At 51.5% G+C, this 18692-nt stretch overlaps 1 protein-coding gene across 1 annotated transcript; it reads right to left on the bottom strand.

Annotated features, from left to right (window-relative positions):
• Positions 1–601: 601 nt before the first annotated feature.
• Positions 602–15712, bottom strand: Pvalb (parvalbumin). Its single transcript, XM_028778933.1, has 5 exons — positions 15666–15712; positions 13433–13500; positions 11916–12048; positions 10662–10771; positions 602–819 (listed from the first exon to the last, which is right to left on the bottom strand). Exons 2-5 carry the CDS (start codon positions 13491–13493, stop codon positions 791–793), a joined length of 333 nt encoding a protein of 110 aa, XP_028634766.1. The 5' UTR covers positions 13494–13500; positions 15666–15712; the 3' UTR covers positions 602–790.
• Positions 15713–18692: the final 2980 nt, after the last annotated feature.

Consider the following 18692-nt stretch of genomic DNA (forward strand, 5'->3'; position numbering starts at 1 on the left):
TGGGCATGCCGGTGTGGGAGTTTGTAGATTAGCCTGAGGTAGGAAGACCCACTTTAAATGTCGGGAGAGCCACCCATGGTCTGGAGTCCCAGGCTGAAGAAAATGAAGAGCCAGCTGAACACCGGCCTTCCAGTCTTTTCTTCCCGACCTGTGGATACACTGTGATGCAATGCGGCCTGCTACTGCATACATAGCCTGCCTCCTGGGGCTTCCCTTCCATGATAGACCGCACCCTCGGAGCCAAAAGAAACCGCTCTTTCCTTAAGTTTCTCTTATCAGGTATTTTATCGCAGCAAAGTCAAAAGCAATTGGTAGAGTGTCATTTGAGTCCTTCGATCTAGCTATTTCTGAAGGCCTATTTAGGTACATAAAGTAATCACCTGCAGACTCAACCCCTTCCCTTCCGCTCTTTAAAATGCAGCTCTGTATCTTCAAGATGGACGATCCATCACCCCCATCCCCTTGTGGGAAAGGTACAAAGATTGAATGAAGTGGCCCATGTGAATACTCAGTACTCTCACTTTTTTTCTAATATACCCTCACTGCCCTCAGAAAAACTTGCCAAACCAATACCCTACCAGGCCTGGGTCCTCCCTACTTTTGTCCAATTGGTACAGCCTTTATTGTTTCTCCAGCATTTTCCAGAAGAATGGTGTCATCCGAGGGCCATAGAGGATGGGGGAGTAAAAAATAACATAAACAAACTGAACAGAAACTCAGGAGGGCCGCGAGAAGAGCTGAGATGGGGCATTGGGGCGGAGAGGTGGGAGACCCAAACAGTCAGCACCACTTAGCTTTCAGCCACCAGAGTGGAGAATTCTGCAAAAGAAAAAAACGACACACTATTATCACCAGCAATCGTGCACGCCTCTGCTGTGTACCAGCTATCTCAGACCCTTCGAGTACAATATCTCCTTGGGCTTCAGCTTGCCGTGTTATTTATCGTCAAGCCTCGTCTGCGGAGGAGGGAACGGAGACTCTGAGCCTGGCAGATTCTTTGAACAGCGGCTGTTTGACCCAAGAGGTCAGAGTTGGCGTAGAATTTGCCATTGTTGTCTCCGAGAACCCCCTGAAGTTCTGGCCCGCCAATTCCTGTCACCTCTAGAAATGCTCCTTGGTGAGAACAGTGACAGGTTTAGGCCCTTCCTGGAGAAGTTCCCAGGATTCTTCTGTCCCTTCTGCATCCATGGAGGGAGGCAGAGACAATTCCCTGAGTCGATCCAGTGATGGATGAAAGACCGGTGTGAAGCAGCTTTGAAAAGCCACCAAAGGATCCTGGGAACCTCCCTGAAGTCAGCTCTGTCAGCCCAGTCTGAGTACAGGACATGGGTGTATGTCAGTCCTCCCATGTCACCCTATACCGAGGTGACATAAATGTTAACTCCAGGGAGGCTGGGAGAAGGGCAAAGGGACTCTTTCTGCTACTGTCACATTGTGCAAATATAAATAATGCTTTAAAAATTCAAATTGACCACAGCAAGATCAGCTATACCATGCAGCTGTCCCAGTCCTGGCTCTGTGAGGGGGACAAAGCCTGAGACCTGGTAAACAGACACCACACCTCCTGTCCTTAAGGTAATGTCCCTGGATGTGGTAGTCCATGCAGGTGAAAAAGCTCCTGAAATCTCAGAAGGCCCCAGACTTAATGGTGAGAGGCGTTGATGGAGACTCAAACATTTAAAGAATCTTCCCCAGACCTGGGGTCAAGGACCCTGTCTCAGCCATAAGCCCCCAGAGCTTGCAGGGCTGGAGGATGGGGTAGTTCTCTCAATCTGTCTTTATCCTGTTGTTAGAATTCTCATTAACACTGTCTGTATCGTCCATGTTGACAATCTGCGAAGCATTCACCAAACGTCTGCGTGGGAAGAATCCAGGGAGTGTTACCTCATGGGATTCTTACAACTGCCATGGACAGACACACTCTTGCTTGCATTTTACTGGTAGGGAAACTGAGGCCCTAAAGTTTAGCTTTAACGTGGTCACACTCACTCTCAGAGTCCTTCTTTCCTGGGGAGATTTGTGACCTCTCTTAACCTAGGTATAGAGTGACAGACGTCTCAGCTCAAATATCGCCACGGCTGGCTCTATCCCATTGGCCCATCTTTATGACATCATAGCCTTAGCACAGCACACTACATGACCTTATTCATCTTCTTGCTTATTTTCGTTGGTCCCCCTACCCCTGCACCGTCTCTCTGGTTCATCCCTTTCCCAGTGGCCTAACACCCTTCAGGGGACAATAATTGGACACTGAGTGACTGAAAGGGGAGCAGGGGTGAAGGGTGGCACACAGGTGATTCCCATTTTACAGATAGGAAAACAGAGGCTGAAGCAGTTAGGATCAGATCAAAAGTAAGGGACAGGGCAGTAATCTGTCCTCTGGCCTCATAGAGTTCCTGTGTGAACCCTACTGACCAGGCCAGTGGCCCAGATCCTGTGAAGAAATAAAATTCCCTAGTGTTGCTCACAGGCTATCAGAGGGGAGCAAGGCTTTACAGTCACACTAGGGATTAGGGGCTCCTCCTGACTGCTCCTCAGCAAGACTCCTCTCATCTCCTGCCAGTGAGATGGGATCAGAAGGGAGCTACATGGGATTGGGTTAGGTCTAGACAAGATGGGGTACAGCCAGTGTTGGAGGACCAGGGGTACTGCTGAGAGCTCACCAGAGTGGGCTACTGGGCTTTGGGGAGCTGGACCTGTGAGGTTTCCAAAAGCCCAATGCATTAGATCCAGGGATCTTCTGAGAGTTAGCTCGGATGTCCTTAAGGCCACTGAACCTGGCTTTTAGCAGAGAACACAGGATTCTAATTTTATCCCCCCTAGAACCATGACCAGGGTGCTGTAGACAAACTGAAAGCAGGGCCAGTGTACTTCAGGACTTCCTGACTGCCTCCAGGCAACGCTATTAGGAACTGCCAATCAACTGACAGCTTTCCGAGCAAAGGTCTTCTCTAAAACGTACCCTCTCACCCCAAAGAAAAAGCAAATGACAAACACAGAGACCTTGGAAGTCTAAGTCAACAGATTTGTCAGTTGGGTCCCAGAAGCAAACCGGGTGTAGGACGGTGGAGGTGGGATCTGTGCTCTGCCATCCTCTTGGTTCCCTGGACCAGATGTTTCCTTATCCCTCCTGTCTCAGCTGGAAAGGGTCCTTCCTGGTCTAACTTGGCATTTGGAGCAAACAGGGAGGGGGCGGGCTGGGGGTGAAGCTCCTCTCTTTGTGAGTTTGGCTAGACTCTCCTGCCTCCATCTCTTCATCTTCAAAAATGGAGCCCAGGAGTTGAGCTGCTTCTTGGGGGCGTGCGTCCCTGCTAGCACCACAGCTCCCTGTCACAGGCCTAGTGCAGAGAAAGCTCTCAGCTCCTGGAAATGCTGTTGTTAAGCCACTTCTATACCTCAAGCCACTAGACCAACCCACAGATGCCCGACTGCTCCCTGACACAGCAACGGGGGGGTCTGCCACCTTCATCTGTCCTTGTCACCCCCATTGCTAGTGTGGGCCATCATCTGTCCCCATCGAGGCACCTGACCATGATCTCACAGCCACCCTGACTTGTATTATTACTGGCTAGGTAGCCACGGGCCACCATGCTGCCTGTCTGAACCTCAGGGTTCCTCTCTGTGAAGTGGGAATAATGTCAACTCACACAGCTTTCCTGAAGAGCAGCCAAGGAAGGACACAATAGTGATCGGCACATAGGAGGGGGTGGTTTTTTGTAGCATTTGGTAACACCACCTCCCTTGGACCTTCACAGCACATCAGGTAGGTAGTGTTACAACCTCTTTCAGCAATCCCTCAAATCAAGGTCAAGCAGGATGGAGTCAGACCGTTTAGGAAACCCAAACACCCAACGGCCAACCTGGCATAAGCTCCTGACACAATCCGAGTTAGAACTCCACCTCAGTCTCCTCATCTGTAAAATGGGGACAGCTACAAGGTCATGAGAAAGACTTCGTGGGACGCGGATGAGAGGCACCTGGCACACTGAGTGAGTACAACCAAGTCAGTTACGGATGAGGTAAAAAGGACATGACTCCTTTAATCTAGAACATTCTTTTTCCTGCAAGATACATAGGAACAGCACCAGCCCCAGTGCCCCTCATTCCCACCCCGAGGACACTTTCTGACATCTTCCTTGTCCAATCAGAAAGAGAGGAAGACACAAGGGAGCATGGCAGGAGGGAGGCAGCGAGGCCAAGCCATTCTGCTCTTTCCCTTAGGAAACTGAAATTAGCCTAATTAGGGCTGCCCCAGTCCTGGGTGCTGTGGGGATGGGACAAATTTAGAAGCTCTTGACAGGTGAGGCCAGCAAAGGCTGATAGCCCCGAGTGAATTTGAGACTCAGGGAGTCAGCGTCTGGAAGGCCTGCCTTCCCTCCGTTCTGATGACCATAGCAAGGGCTAGCTCCTGGTTTATCACCTCACCTCGCCTCAAAATAGCTCCGGGGCTCAGTTTCTTATAGATGGGTGCCGCAAACAGGATCACTTTCTCCTGCTGCAGAATGAGGAGGCAGGGTTACCTGGGGTCAAGCCAGCAGCCACAGGGAGGTGGCATCAACAGTCCTGGGGACTCACTCTCTGCCAGACCATTCCAGCTACCTTACCCCATTTCATCCTCACAGGCTCTGATCCTCATGATCTAAGTGGGGAAACTGAGGCTGGGTCTCAGCCATGAGGAGGCTAACGGGGACTTGGCTGGAGGTTGGCTGCATTTCTGATCAAAGACTGATTGAAACAGCCCTGCATCTGACTCCAGCTGCAGCCTTAGCAGTGGAAGGAGAGGAGTAAATGGAGAGAGGACGTCTTGTTCCTGACCGCCGCTCCATTTTTCGAGAGGCCGGTTACATAAGTAGCGCCGTGTCCTCTCCCTGCTCCATCTTATCTAGCGCAGCATAAGGCCAGAGCTAGCGGAAGTCCGCCCGGGAATAGAGGAGCAGATTGCTAAGTACGGAAACATTTATAACTCCAAACGCTCAGCTCGGCTTCGGGGAGGAAGCATGTGCAAAGGAGATCCAGGTCGAATCCCGACAAGGGCATGCCCTGGCCCTCAACAGTCACTGGACCTCAGTTTACACACCTCTCAGTGAGGACTGTGACCCTCGTCTCCTGGCCTCCGGGGGCTGCTGTGAGGGTACAGTGAGATATGACCAGACACTGTCCACCTAAGGGCTATGGGCTGGCCTTCATGGGTACCCTCATATCAAGTCCCACGGGACACGGGAGCAGATAGATGAGGATCACAGTGAGGCAGGGGTCTCCTGTCCTTCCTGCCCCGTCTCCCCCCATCTCACACTCAGTTCCATTTCTGTGTGGATTAGGATTTAATTCCTTTTAAAGAGAGGAACGGGGTGGCTTATAAAGCCAAAGCAAGAAGGCCAAGAGCTGTGTATTTACACCAACTTCGTAGATGAGGGAATGGATGCCTAGAAGGTGGAAAAGCCAGGCTCTTCCAGGGTTGGTGTCTATGTACAGGAAGTTCTGATTCTCACCGCCTGTGACACATGACTGTCACTCCCCTCCTGACCCCCAAGTAGGCTGCTAAGGACTTTGCCAGAAGGATACAGAAGGATACAGAAGGATACAGAAGGATACAGAAGGATACAGAAGGATACAGAAGGATACAGAAGGGCTCCATCCCTACAACAACAACTACGTTTTCAACCAAAGGAGAAAAACCCAGAGCACAGGTGCTGGAAGCTGCAGCTGGCAGGAAGCACAGGCGAGCAGAACCATCGCTGGCCCTGGGTCACAGATGGAAGGATGCCCAACTGTTAGGCGTGTGGTGTGCAGATCCATCTGAGACTCAGTGGGCAAAGAAGCAAGCTCCTATGCTTCCCAAGACTCAGTTTCCCTGTCTGCACAGAGAACAAAGCTCTGTGGGGTCTGACCTGGATTGAGGCGACATGGCTGTAGTGCCCCAGCACACAGGAAGCAGCTGGCTAGATGCTAACCTCGTCCCTGTCTGATATGGGTTCCTTTCATATTGAGTGTGGAAAGCCAGGCTGGGGACACACTCTGGAGAGAAGTAGATTACATAGGGTCCTGGCAGGACCTCCAAGCTCAGCCCTCCTGAGGGATCCCTGATACCACATAACCTTCTGTTTTGTGGCTTCACTCGTAAAGGGGATAGCAACAGCCCTTGTTTTCTAGAATTACTGAGAAGCCCCAGTTCTGTGGGGTTCCCTGCTCCATCGGCTCTCCCACGTAACTTGTTAGAATTGCAGGCACTTGGGCCCCACTCAGGAAGCAAACATTTCTGGGTGGGAACCGGAGGGACCAGCCCAGCCTGAGATCCATGGCTGAGAAGTGGATGCCACTGGTGTATCTGTGTCTGGACTTCAGGGCCACAGCTGGGCTGTTGCCTCTCCCCCCTTGTGGTCTCTCTCTCTCTCTCTCTCTCTCTCTCTCTCTCTCTCTCTCTCTCTCTCCTTTTTTGCTTCCCCTCCCCCTCCCTGCTGGGTCCCAGCCTTTTAGGGTGGCCATTAGCAATTGATCACATCTATAAATGTCTTTAAGCTTCCTGGAAGTAGCTGCCCTAGATACCAGAATCTGAAGGAGTGTTGCTATAACGGTGTCTTCCTTCTCCCTTCCTGCAATCGGGCTCTTAAAGAACCACAGAAACATTACTCTCTTTGGAGAGTCAAGAAGCGTCGGGGAGAGCAGCCATCGCTGGCTCTGCACTCCCAGAGCACCTGTGGCTGCAAGCCCCTAGCCTGTTGCGTCACCCCCACCCCGTGCATGCAGCTCTTTACATGCTGGCATTGGGCCTGCTCCTTCCTGCAAACTTGCAGGATACATATTCATCTGTTTTGTCTCTCCCTCACTAGCTGATTGATTAGATGACTAATTGATTCCTTCATTCACTAGTTTATCCCCTCAGTCATTCCTTTCTCCCTTCTCCCATTTACTCACTAAACAAATTTCTCTTTTCTCCCATCATGCACCAGGCCTTCTTCTTGGTGCTAGGTTGAGAACAGAAGAAAGGAAAAAGAAGATGCTTTAGGGACATCCAAACATGGCAGAGAGAAGCAAGCCACAAGGTAAGTATCTAATGACATCTTATGTTAGGTGTTTACTAAACTCCAACCACATCCCAGATACGGAACAGGCAGCAAGAGCCATTGCTGCAAGCAAACAGGCCTCAACACTCATCTTGCCCATCTCCCTCTTCCTTGCCTCTGAGCCCCACTATCCCTGCCTCTAAAATGGGAGCCCTAATGTTATCCACCTCACAGGCAGCTAAGAAGTCAGTGGAGGACAATGCTGAGGGCATCACAGCTGAGCCCAAGTCCTGATTCAAGGTCTTTCGTGCAGTGGAAGAACCTCAGGGACAGGATGGTGATCTAGCCTTGGCTCTAAAGACCAGGGTGGGCACTGTGAATTGCCTGGGTCCACCAGAAGTTGAAGCATCCTCAGGCTGGAGGTGAGGCTCAAGATTCTCTGGTCACAGAACATTCTGGGCCCCAGAGAACTCTATCTCCACCCATGGCACTCTTGTTTGGCATCAATCCTTCTCAAGCTGGGTTACAGAAGTGGAGGGCATGTGCATCTTCATAAGGCAAGCACAGGCTAAGGTCCTCATGCTACAATGTCACCCTCATCCCCTCTCTCGCCCTTGCTGTCCTGCTCCTCCAGGACCCTGAAGTGCTATGCAGGCTGCACAGCTTGGTTTAGGCCTCTACTGTGCTGTCAGATAGACTTCAGTTGAACCCTGGATCTTGAACATAGTGTAACTTTGGCTTCCCTGAGCTGCCTTTTCTGGATGGATGTCCTCTGTCATCCCAGGAGAAAAGGAGATAACACCACACAGCCCAGCTTCAGCCTGGGACACACTACATGCCTCTTGATCAATCCTGGCAAACCAGTCTGAAAACCTTCCCTAACCATCCCTGCCTCAGTGGGTTCACTGGTACCAGGACCATGCCTGGACCTGTCCCTGCCTGCTGGATCCTGACCTGTAGTATTCTAGACTCTGGCTTCCATGTTTCAGCTGCCTGAACACAGACCAATGTTCCTAGTACCAAATCTGGAAATCTGAAGCCCTTTCAGGGCCATGGCCACACTGTGTGACTACTCCCAAATCCAAAAATGTCTGGGATTCAGTACCCCTTTGGTCTTGAGCTGACTGAATGACCATTTGTGTGTGTGTGTGTGTGTTGTAGACACAGGGCCATACTCAGAATGTAGCTATCACAAACGGTACATAGTACCATTCATTGGGTACTTACTAAGTAAGTGCTGGACACTGCCTTCAATGATCCCATGTTCTCATGGGTGTTTACCCATGAAGCCGCAGCTCAGGATTATAGATCTGCTGGTCAAGGATTCCTTATCAGGACATGGTGCTATACCTTTGTCCTAATTCCTTTTAACTTTTATGTTTATAGGTATTTTGCCTGTAGGTGCAGATATGTGCACCACATGAACGCCTGGTGCGATGGATCCCCTGGAACTGGAGTTGTAGACAGGTGTGAGCTGCCATATGGGTGCTAGGAATTGAACCTTGGTCCTCTAGAGTAGCAGCCAGCACTTAGCCACTGGGCTGTCTCTCCAGCCCCTGGACTAGTTATCTTTATTTACCTGATGGTTGGTCACTTGTGAAGAGCAGAACGGAAGTGGAGTGTGGGAGTCCGGACTTTCCCCTCAGGCAACAGGTGTAACTAAGTACTTGCTGAAACCATTTCAGGTCCATTGCCACACTGTGTGAGTACTACAAAATCCACTACCCTGGTGGTAGGGTTTGCATTGCCTCTTGGCAACTGCCTATGAGTCTTTTGAAAGAGTTTAGTTGGCTTTATAAGACCCAATATGGCTGAGCGCCAGGGAGGCAGGAGGGAACCAGGTCAAGAACTGCCTGCCCTGGTTTTCTTCTTCACTTAGGTTGGCCGGGAGCAGCCAGCTTGAAGACCCTGCCTCCCAGCTCTGAAGACCCAGCTCTGAGCTGCACCTCAGAAACGGGAGTAGGGGCAAACTGAGTTACAGCGGAAGCCATGCTTGGCATGGATCTGAGAAGAAAAGGGTATGAACCCAGCTGCTGGCAGAGTCACTGAGAGCTATCAAACTGCTCAGAGTCTCTCCTGCACTTTCTGCTCAGGTCCCTCAAGAAGTCACTCCTTCCTGCCACCCAAAAGAAGAACAGCCATGTCCTGTGGCCAAGGCACACCCTGCAGCTGAACTTTATTCTTGTTTCCATTAAAAATTCCTTACAAAGTTTTGGAGTACCTTCGGAATCTTGAACTTTGCCCAAAGCAATCTGTGTCCACACCACTTACAGGACTCAACATGAGCTCCTGCCAGAACCCATGTGCCAGGCAAGAGAGCCCAGGTATGGGCGGGGAATGTGTCCAAGAACACTTGTGGTGAGGAGCCAAAGCAAAGTGGAGTGTGGGAGTCAGGACTTTCCCCTCAGCATCAGGTGATTTACTAAGCACTTGCCTCAGTTCTCCAATTTTCCCCTGGGGGGGGGTGTTGAAGTACAAATGTTATCTAGGCCCCTCACCCCACCACATTTTTTTTTTAAGTTAACAGGCACACAGAAGGTACTTGCGATATACTCTACCTGGTCCTGCCCTAAGCACTTTACATACTAGCTCTCTCCTCCTGAGAGAAGAACCATCATTCCATCCAGAGATGAAAGTGCTGAGGTCTGCCAAAGTTATATGACTAGAAAGACCCTAGAAAGGCTGGGTGGGGTCTGAGCGCCAGAGGCACCTAAATACAGTTTTCTTTTGTGTTGGCAGAAAGGGCTACCATACAAGCATGTGGCAGAGCCTGCAGCTCAGAAACATTCACACTAGACTTGAAAGCCCTGTCACCCCATGTCCTGGCTCTCAGAACCACGCTAAGGCCATGATTACCACCTTTCGGCCCTCTGCAAAGTGTCACGAAACTAAGAAAGCTGACAGTTCTGGGATGTGCCCCACAGATGCCAGACAGGTTGACCAAATAAGGATGTGGGGTAGTGGGCCAGCAGGCCTGTGCCTGGGCTCAGTGCAAAGCTGCAGATGCCTTTAGTGGACATCCTAACACCCTGCTGGGAGCTGGGTGCTTGTCAGCGGCAGTTCTTTCCTGGCTCTCCTACAATGATGGAAGGAATTTGAATGAAGCCAAAAACCTATCTGAGGTTACAGGACACCAGGGTGAGATGCGGGCAGGGCAGTAGATAAGGAATTTCCATTCTTGGAATCTGATACAAGGGCCTGAGGGTCCTAGGGGGATCAGTGGGCCTATCTCCTCTGGTTACAGACATGAGCCTCAGGCTCAGAGAAGGACAGACACTGCCCAAGGTCACACAGCCTATGTAGGCAGATCCTGGGTCAGAAACTAAGCAAAAAAAAAAAAAAAAAAAAAAAAAGCAGTGAAATTTTCCAATTTTTCCCTCCTACATTTCCTTACCCAGAGGGAAAGTGTGTGTGTATGTGTGTGTGTGTGTGTGTGTGTGTGCGCGCGCACATTCCTAATGGGTTGTTCACATTTTGGAAAACATACATAGCCAGGTTTCTCTGCCTGGCAGACTTGGACTTGGCAGAATTCTCTGACCTATGTGGTTGTCTTTTTTCTTTTTTTCTCCTCATCTTCCATTCCTTTCAACAGACCAAATGTTCAACAGCCACACACCCCAGAGTCCCAGCGTTCCCAGAGTTATGGTCACTGCTACTCACCTTCAACCCCAATCTTGCCGTCCCCATCCTTGTCTCCAGCGGCCATCAGCGTCTTTGTCTCTTTAGCAGACAAGTCTCTGGCATCTGAGGAGAAGCCCTTCAGAAGGAACCTGAGGGGGAAAAGGGAGGAAGGAAGTCAGGTCAAGGTCACAGGCCAAACCGAGTTGGATGGTGGGCTAGCATCCTTACAAGGCTAGGGAAGCCGGGACGGGTGGCAGGAAGTGGTAGACCTGTGTGCAGCTGGGTTGGCCTGGTGGCATGTTCTGGCTTGCCTTGGTGGGTGTGGGATGGGTGGCAGCCGTCTATGCAAGGTTGACCCCAGTTTAGGAGACACTTGCCTTTGTTTATCCAGTAAATATATAAAATGGGGTCACCATAGTGATCATAATAAGCTTTCTGTGTAAAATGGATGGAGTGACGGACACCCAGACAGAGGAGGCAGGGGAGACTCATGCCTCCTACCCGGGTGCAGGAAGAGTTAGGAGGCTCTCTAGAGGTGATGAGGTGCACTTAGCGTGCACATGTACTTGTCGGGCATTCATAAGTAGGTGGAAGAGGGTTCTAGAAGGTGCCCTTGGAGGAAAGTTTGGAGGAAAGACAGGATAGGCTGAGGGAGCTCCTACTTAAGATGCATCTCTGGACACCTTCTGCCTCCTATTTCTAACAAAATTCAAAACAGTTTTGGCTGGAAAGCAACAGAAGGCACAGCTGGGTCATCAGATACAGACCAGGTGGCTGAGACGGGCTAGGGCAGAGGGCTCTCTGCCGACTCGGGTTTATGATCTCCTCTGAGCTTTGCTCCAAGGACCCTGAAGATCCAGAGCTGCCTCTGCCTCCCTGGCTTGCCCAGAAGTTGCTTAGCTGCAGTTCTGGTCCAGAAGCGTGGGGTCTGCAGACCAGACCAGTGAAGGTGCCTTTCAGACACCCGGAAATCAATGACACTCTGAGGAGACTATCTCCTGGCCTCGCTTGCGGTGGGAGGCAGCCAGAATAAGTGCTCCCTCACTGGTATTAAATTATTAAGTAAGTCCATTCCATTAGCAATATTAAGTGGCTATAATTTAACCTAGTTAGCTGCACTCTGGGCTGAGGGTTTGACCCTCCTGGAAAAAGCGGGAAGTATCTTTCCCTGGTACCTGGGGCATTGCCCTGCAGAGACAAAGCAAAGCCTGCTTGCTAAGAGGGGTGGATGGGAGCTTGGGGAGTTATTACCAGGTTCTTCCCGCCCCTCCCCCCATCCCGACCTCAGTTTACCCCAGCTCATCCTCCTCAATGAAGCCACTTTTGTCTTTGTCCAGAATATGGAACACCTTCTTCACATCATCTGGGCTCTTTTTCTTGAGGCCCACCATCTGGAAGAACTTTTTGTGGTCAAAGGAGTCTGGAGCTGTTGGGGGGAGGGGTGGAAAGAAGAGGTTAAAGGAGGGTGGAGGAGGGGCACCAGGAAAGTCAGGGAAGGGGATGTTGTAGCATTTATTAAAGGGCACCCCCACATTGTTATGGGGAACAGGAGGGCAGAGGGAGCCCAGCTAGGAAAGCAAGCTCTGCCCAAGGTCGGACCTTCTTGGTTCCCCCATGCACACACCACGGAGCCACATGGAGACTGTTGGCCTCCCAAGAACTGTATTTTGCTTTTTGGTGAGGGCTGGGTGGGCTGCATATGGGCGTGGGATGAATGCTAGGGGTGGATGGAAAAGTAGCTTTCTCTCATGGCCACATACTGTTGTCAGAAAATCAACTCTGAGAGGACACATTTCTGTCAAGGTCACATCATGGGAGGGGGAGGAGAGGACCCAGAAGTCCTACACAGACTCCAAGACCCATCCCAGCAGCTGGGGCTGGGATGAAGGACTTCCAAAAACTCAGCTGAGTCTCATCCTCAAGGTGACAAGGTGGCTCAAGGCACAGTGAATGGGTTATCAGAGTGCTCCAGGGGGAGGGGGCTCCCTGTGTGAGCCTGGAGGAAACCCAGGCTGTGTAAAAAGCAGATGGGAGTTGCTCTCAGTACAGAAACTCTTAAGAACTATGGTTTCCCTTCAGCACAGAATTGGAGGGAAAAAAAAAAGCTGTTTTGTCCTCTTACACACCAAGACCTGAGGTCACCTCAGATCTCATTCTTCCTGTGCTGAACTGGGTTTCATCCTATCCCAGCCTCAGTTTCCCTACCTGAGTGACAGAGGAAGAGCATCTAAGCTACAGACCCTTCAGGCAGTGGAAAGAGATCACACAGCTGAGTGGGTACCCCTGTCTTGGACTACCTAAAAGGACTGGATGCTGGGGGTACTGATCGCGAGCTGTGCCGGGCTGGCCAGGCTCGGTGCCTGATGCAGGAAGGTCACTGTGCCCTCAGGTCTGTCCTAGGAAGGGATCTTCACTAATGGGCTACCTTCCAGGAAAAGTCTTGTTGGGGATGGGGGTAAAGGAAAGGAAAGGGGTCTCTTGAAGAGAAAGCTCAGGCTTGGGGACCCTTCTACACTTCTCAGAGGGGAAGTCTGGTCCCTTGTTTCTTCCCACCCTGGTCTTCGCGCTTAGTCCTGGACCCCTTGAGTCCTCCCGGAGAGGCCACTCTCACACCCTCAACTTCATGTGGCTCAGTCAGGGAGCACAGTTCGTTCAGCTCTTGGAAAGCAAAGGACCAAGGAGCCAACCCCGAGGATGGGGACCGATGCGTGAGGGAAGATACTGGGGAGGCTTCACAGTGGGATGTGGGGTGCCCCAGGAGCAGGAAGGGGGCAAGGGGTCAGGGCTGGGCAGGGGAGTGCACTGCTCACCAGTAAAGGCTCCTATCGCCTTCTTGATGTCCTCGGGGCTGAGCAAGTCTGTGATCGACATCCTGCAACTGTTTGAGCGGGCAGAGCAAGTGCGAAAAGATTAAAAAGTGTTCTTCTCATCCTTTCTGCTCATATGACCAGCGCTGCAGTGTCGCGCGCCAGGCGCACGCCCGCCCCGTCCTGGCTCCGCGCCAGGGGGCGCCCGGCTCCGCGCACAGCTCAGCAGCTCACTCCCGCCGCACCGCCAAGCCGAGCGGGCCGCACGCCCATGGGGTCCTACATATTTGGAAGGCTCGACCAGGACCCCACCACCAGGGGCCATCTCCTGATCTAAGAGGCCACCAGCAGAGACTGGAGAGTTCTGCTGCTGTCAAGGGCATATGGGAGGCAGCGAGGCTCCGATCTGGGCAACTCGGATAATGTCCTCTCGCTGGGGAAAAATGATGCCGAATAGCAACCAACCCAGAGGGGGCCCTTGGCTTTACACTCATTGTCCCTCCGTGTCTCCAGTTGCCTCCTGTCCTCTGTCCTGGATGCAAATTTATGCCGCGAAAAATCTGAATGCTAAGAACTTGAAACCTGAGCCACAGGACCCAGGGAGGAGGTAGCCGGATCGACCTCCCATCGTGCAGAGGCTCCCTGTCTGGGCTCCATCCCTCACCTGACCACATTCTGAAACTTGATTTGGTTTCTGCGAGGAAAGTGCCAGTTTATCTGTCAGAAGACCCTTTTCTCACACTTCCTGGTCTCCAGGGCCACCATCGCTGGGTTGTGTTCTATCTAACTCCCCTTAGGGAGGCTAAGGTGAGGGAGGCCCCATGGAATAGCTATCCACCTTTCAAATTGGCCATATTTTGGGGATAAGGGATGGTACCATCAGACCATACTTTCTAGACCACCAGGTTTTGTGATCAGAGTATCACCTCTGGGAACCGGGACACTTTCTATTTCCTGTGAGCAGAGTACAGCGCTGCCATCTTCCCTCAGGTCTCCCAAAGACTCAGACCGTGGCTAGCAGCCTTCGAAGTGTACGAGCACTAGACACACACAGAACTCTAGATGTGAGCCCCACTGGATCCCCCCATGACCTTGGGCTATAACCTTTATCTCAGGGCTGTGGCCTGCATGTGCTGGGTTAAAGATGGATGGATCTCTGTGTGGGACCTGAGGCAGGTGGGCAGTGTCTGGGATGGTGATGATATTGGGGACCAAGGGAAAGCTTTCCAGCTGCCCAGTAGCTCAAGTTGCCTGACAACTTGCTGTCAACACCGTCTCCCCTGGCGGAGCCCTGGAAGGCTGCCCCTCCTGGAAACCTTAGGAGTGCCTGGCTCCAGCTGCCCCCTCCTGGTGAGTCAGCATCTTCAGGCCAGAGCCTGCCAGCTGGCTTCCAAGGCTCTTAGGCTACAGCCCCTGACTTCATAGCTCTGGGCATGGGGCCCCCTCCAGAAGCCCCATCTGTCCTGGACCCTTCAGCTGCCTTAGCTCCTACGGTTCCTGCCTCAGTTGACACAGTGGCCTCAGCTTCTGCCCCTTGTTCCCAGCTGGACTGCCAGCTCCAATGTGCCAAGCTTTTGTGCTGACAGTTCTAATCCAGGCTCTCTTTATCCTGTGGCCTAGTTACAGCATCTGTGTCTCCAACTGGAGACCCTTGTGCTATCGTGAGCCAGGAATCTCTAAATGCCTAAAGACCCATATCGAGGCAGAGGCATAGCAGGGTCAGCTTATTGGTGTGATTTGGTGTGCTCTAAACCTCTTAAATATCTTTCCTCATGCCCCAGCCTCAGTCGTACAATCTGAGCCCCATGCTGGCTCTTATGGTAAAGGTTCTCACCATTTCCCTGTTGCTCCTCCTCCTCCCTCTGTCGCTGAGTCCCCAGCAGCTCCCTGGGCCTGAGACATCCTCAGTGAAGCATGCATGTTGTCAGCTTAGCCAATCAACTCCTCACCCATGTGCTTGTCTCCCACCCTCTGACCTCTGCTCCCCCCACCCCCGATGGAGCCAATAGACCTCCGTAGATGTATGGCACTATCTCTTAGGTCCATCAGATGGAGAGCTGAGGTCCAGTCTCGGGGTAAGGATTTACTCAAGTCACCCAAGAAGCTGGGAGAGAACCCAGGAGTCCCATACTCCACAACCTCCATTTTGATTCTAGAGAAATAGCAGCGTGGTTGTCCCTTCCAATTGGCCCGATTCTGCCTTCTCCATCCTCCAACCCCAGAGGCTACCACTTACCTTGGAAGAGCAGAGGCCGGAACCTATACAGAAAAGATGGGCTGGTGGGAGATCCTCTTGGGAAATGAGACTCGTGGTGGGACAGCCACTTAAATAGTCTACAGCCCTGGCTATTTTAGGAGGTGGCGCTCCCCCAGCCCCTGGCCCCCTCCCCTTCCGGTGTCAGGTACTCCCCAGCCACGGTGCTGGGTGTCTGTATCACATTCACCCCCATCCAGGCCTATTGAGCCAGGCCTATTAATAACCCTTGGCCTCTACCTCCCTACAGCACCCAGCACCAAGGTCCAAGCAGGGCACACCTCTTGCATGAAGCCTTCCATGATCACCTTGGGTGGCAGCCAGCCTTTGTTCCAAGTTTGCAAGGAAAGGAAGAGGGAAAAAAAGGAACAGGGGTTGCTTGGGGTGAAGGGACTAGGCCAGGTCCCTTACACATACTATCTCCTTACTACATCCTGAGGCATTGTGGGGTACCTCCTGTGGCAGAGATGTGAATGTGGTGGGTCTGTAGCACACAGCCCTGGCACTGCCGCCAGGACCCAGGCTGGCACTTCCATGTGGTAAGTCAATGTCTGGTGGAAGGAGAGGCATTGCCCACTTTTGGTCAAGCCTCATCTTCAGTGCCTCAGTTTCCCATCTGTGTAGCCCTGCTATAAGGCATGATCTTGAGCTTGAAGAGACAATGCCAAATGTCACTGGTAAGGGTGCTTTGGAGGGAGAAACGTGCATCACTTTCCTGGTTCCCAAGGGTCTCTGATATCTCAGGTTGCAGACGCCATGCAAAGGCCTGAGTTTGGAGATGCATGGATGAATGGGTGAGTTTCACAAGAATTTACAATGTCTGACATAACACCACAAAAAGCTCCTCTCCTCTCTGCTACCCTGAATCAAACTTCCAGGCATTGACATGGTCAGCTCTGGGGTCCCATTCTTGGCAGCAGCTTCTGAGTTCCAGAGTCCCATGGAAATTAGGAGGTGAGGAAGCCCCACACCTCCCTCCCCACTGCTGGCTGAAAAGACTGGACAGTGGTCCACAGTGGGGAAGCCGGGCTGGGGCCTGGATGCACTGTGAAAAGAAATGTATCCAGTGTGCCAGGTGGACATCCTTGTGTATTCCCATTTGCCTGTGACAGATACCAAGAAGACCATCTATAAGAGGAGGACTTATTCTGGCTCCCAGTTTCAGAGGCATCTCCATTAGCTGCTCTATTGTTCCAGGCCTGCAGCAGGTAGAGCTTTGTGGAGTAGCATGGCTCATCCATGATACATGGAGGCCCAGAAGCATTGGGAAGTAGAAGGAAGAGGCCATGTGAGATGCCCTTCAAAGGCTCACTTCTAGCCTGTCGCTTTCTCCCACAGGTCTGCTACCCTCCCAACAGTCCATTCAGGCTCTGGATCCTTGGATGGAAGCAGGGACTAGGCCAGAGCCTCCCAGGTTAATCTCTTGAAGTGTGCTTTTTTGTTTTTTTTTAAAATCCTAGGGGGCTCTAGGTCAGATTGACAACCAAGATCAACATCTCACTAAATAACTGGTTTTTCTATGATTGTCTATGAAGGTCTTGAGTTCAGGGGCGGCAGCTTCAGGGTTCGGGGAGAAGGCACCAGGATTTGATTATAACTTGCATCGTGAATATCTACAGTCCACTATGACCAGGGTCAGAGTGGCAGACCCAAATCCAACCAAGAGGACATGGCAGCCAGGACTTTGTGTTGATTTAGGGACACCTTGGAAGGCACTCAGGACACCTGGAGGGAGGTCAGGGCCTGGGCTCAGGGCTTCAATCTCAAAATGGCCAACTGGAAGTTGGAGTCATGGGCGAGCCTGAGCTCAGGGAGGCTGGACTTCTGCCCAGATTTGTGGAACACTCCTTGAGGAAGATCTTGAGGAAGGCTGGTGATAACTGCCTGGCCTGCAGGACACTGTGCTGGGGGACGGTGTTCATCCTCGTGTCTTCTCAACAGGTAGAAACACCTTTTCCACTTAACTGACGAAGGAAGAAGGCTCAGAGGGCCTGGCCATTTTGCTTAAAGTCACAAAGGCGGAAGTATGATTCAAACCCAGATTCTTTTGGCTTCAATGTTCCTTTCTTTCTCGAATTTCTTTCTTGAATAAAAGCAACAGAAGGACCAGGGGCAGGTTCCACCATGAGGGAAGCCCTGGCAAACAGCATGTCCTTCTGTTCTGTAAGTAAGCAATGTTAGGTGAACTGCATCGCCAAGGTACATTTATTGAGCACCTACTGTATGTCTCGTGATCTAGGCATATCTCTTCACAACACTTTTACACAGAACTCAGAAATTTGGAGAGATAGAATCTTAGAGATGTTTATAACCTTGTCCAAGTTCACACAGCTAGAAAGTCAGTGTTGTGTCCTAAAGCCTGAAGACATGATCCTAAAACAGTTTCCAGCCCTTCTGCTTCGAGTCCATGGTAATCCTGGCAGCCTTGACTAATTAGCCTAGTCAGTCTTTACAAGAGTGTAAATCAGAAGTTTAAATTTTCCAGTGGAGACTTTTGACTCTAAATGACAAGGCAGTGCAGTTCAGTCTGCCTTAAGATGAGGCAAGATTTGAGAGATCTCTAAAGGTTCAGATATGGCTTGATCCAGGACCTATAAGGATACTCTTCCTCTGTATTCCCCAACCACACATGGTGTGACACTGGCTGCCTTCTCAGACTGACATCTCTGGAGGGTTACAAAAGGGCAGTCCCCTGCTGCACTAGAAACTCTCCTGTCCAAGTTCTGTTGGAAAGAGAAGTTGGTCCTGTGCTGGGTAGGATTGGTCTGATGGGGAAGGCTGGGGTTAGGTTTCCCTGGCTGTGAGGAGCTGGACACGGTTCTCCATCACTGTGCAGAGCAGGGGAGGCCTGGGTCTGGGCCTCAAGGGACACTGCAAGCTTAGAGGGTGAGGTGTGTCAGCACTGTGATAGACTTGCATGGAGTGGATTGGCTCTGGGTAGATGGGTTTGAAATCCTGGCATCTGGAGCCCAGGAAACAGTCACCGAGGAAGGTCCTGGAGTGGACAGC

This window comes from Grammomys surdaster, unplaced genomic scaffold (genome assembly GCF_004785775.1).
Source record: "Grammomys surdaster isolate TR1022 unplaced genomic scaffold, NIH_TR_1.0 342, whole genome shotgun sequence".
Lineage (NCBI taxonomy): Eukaryota > Metazoa > Chordata > Mammalia > Rodentia > Muridae > Grammomys > Grammomys surdaster.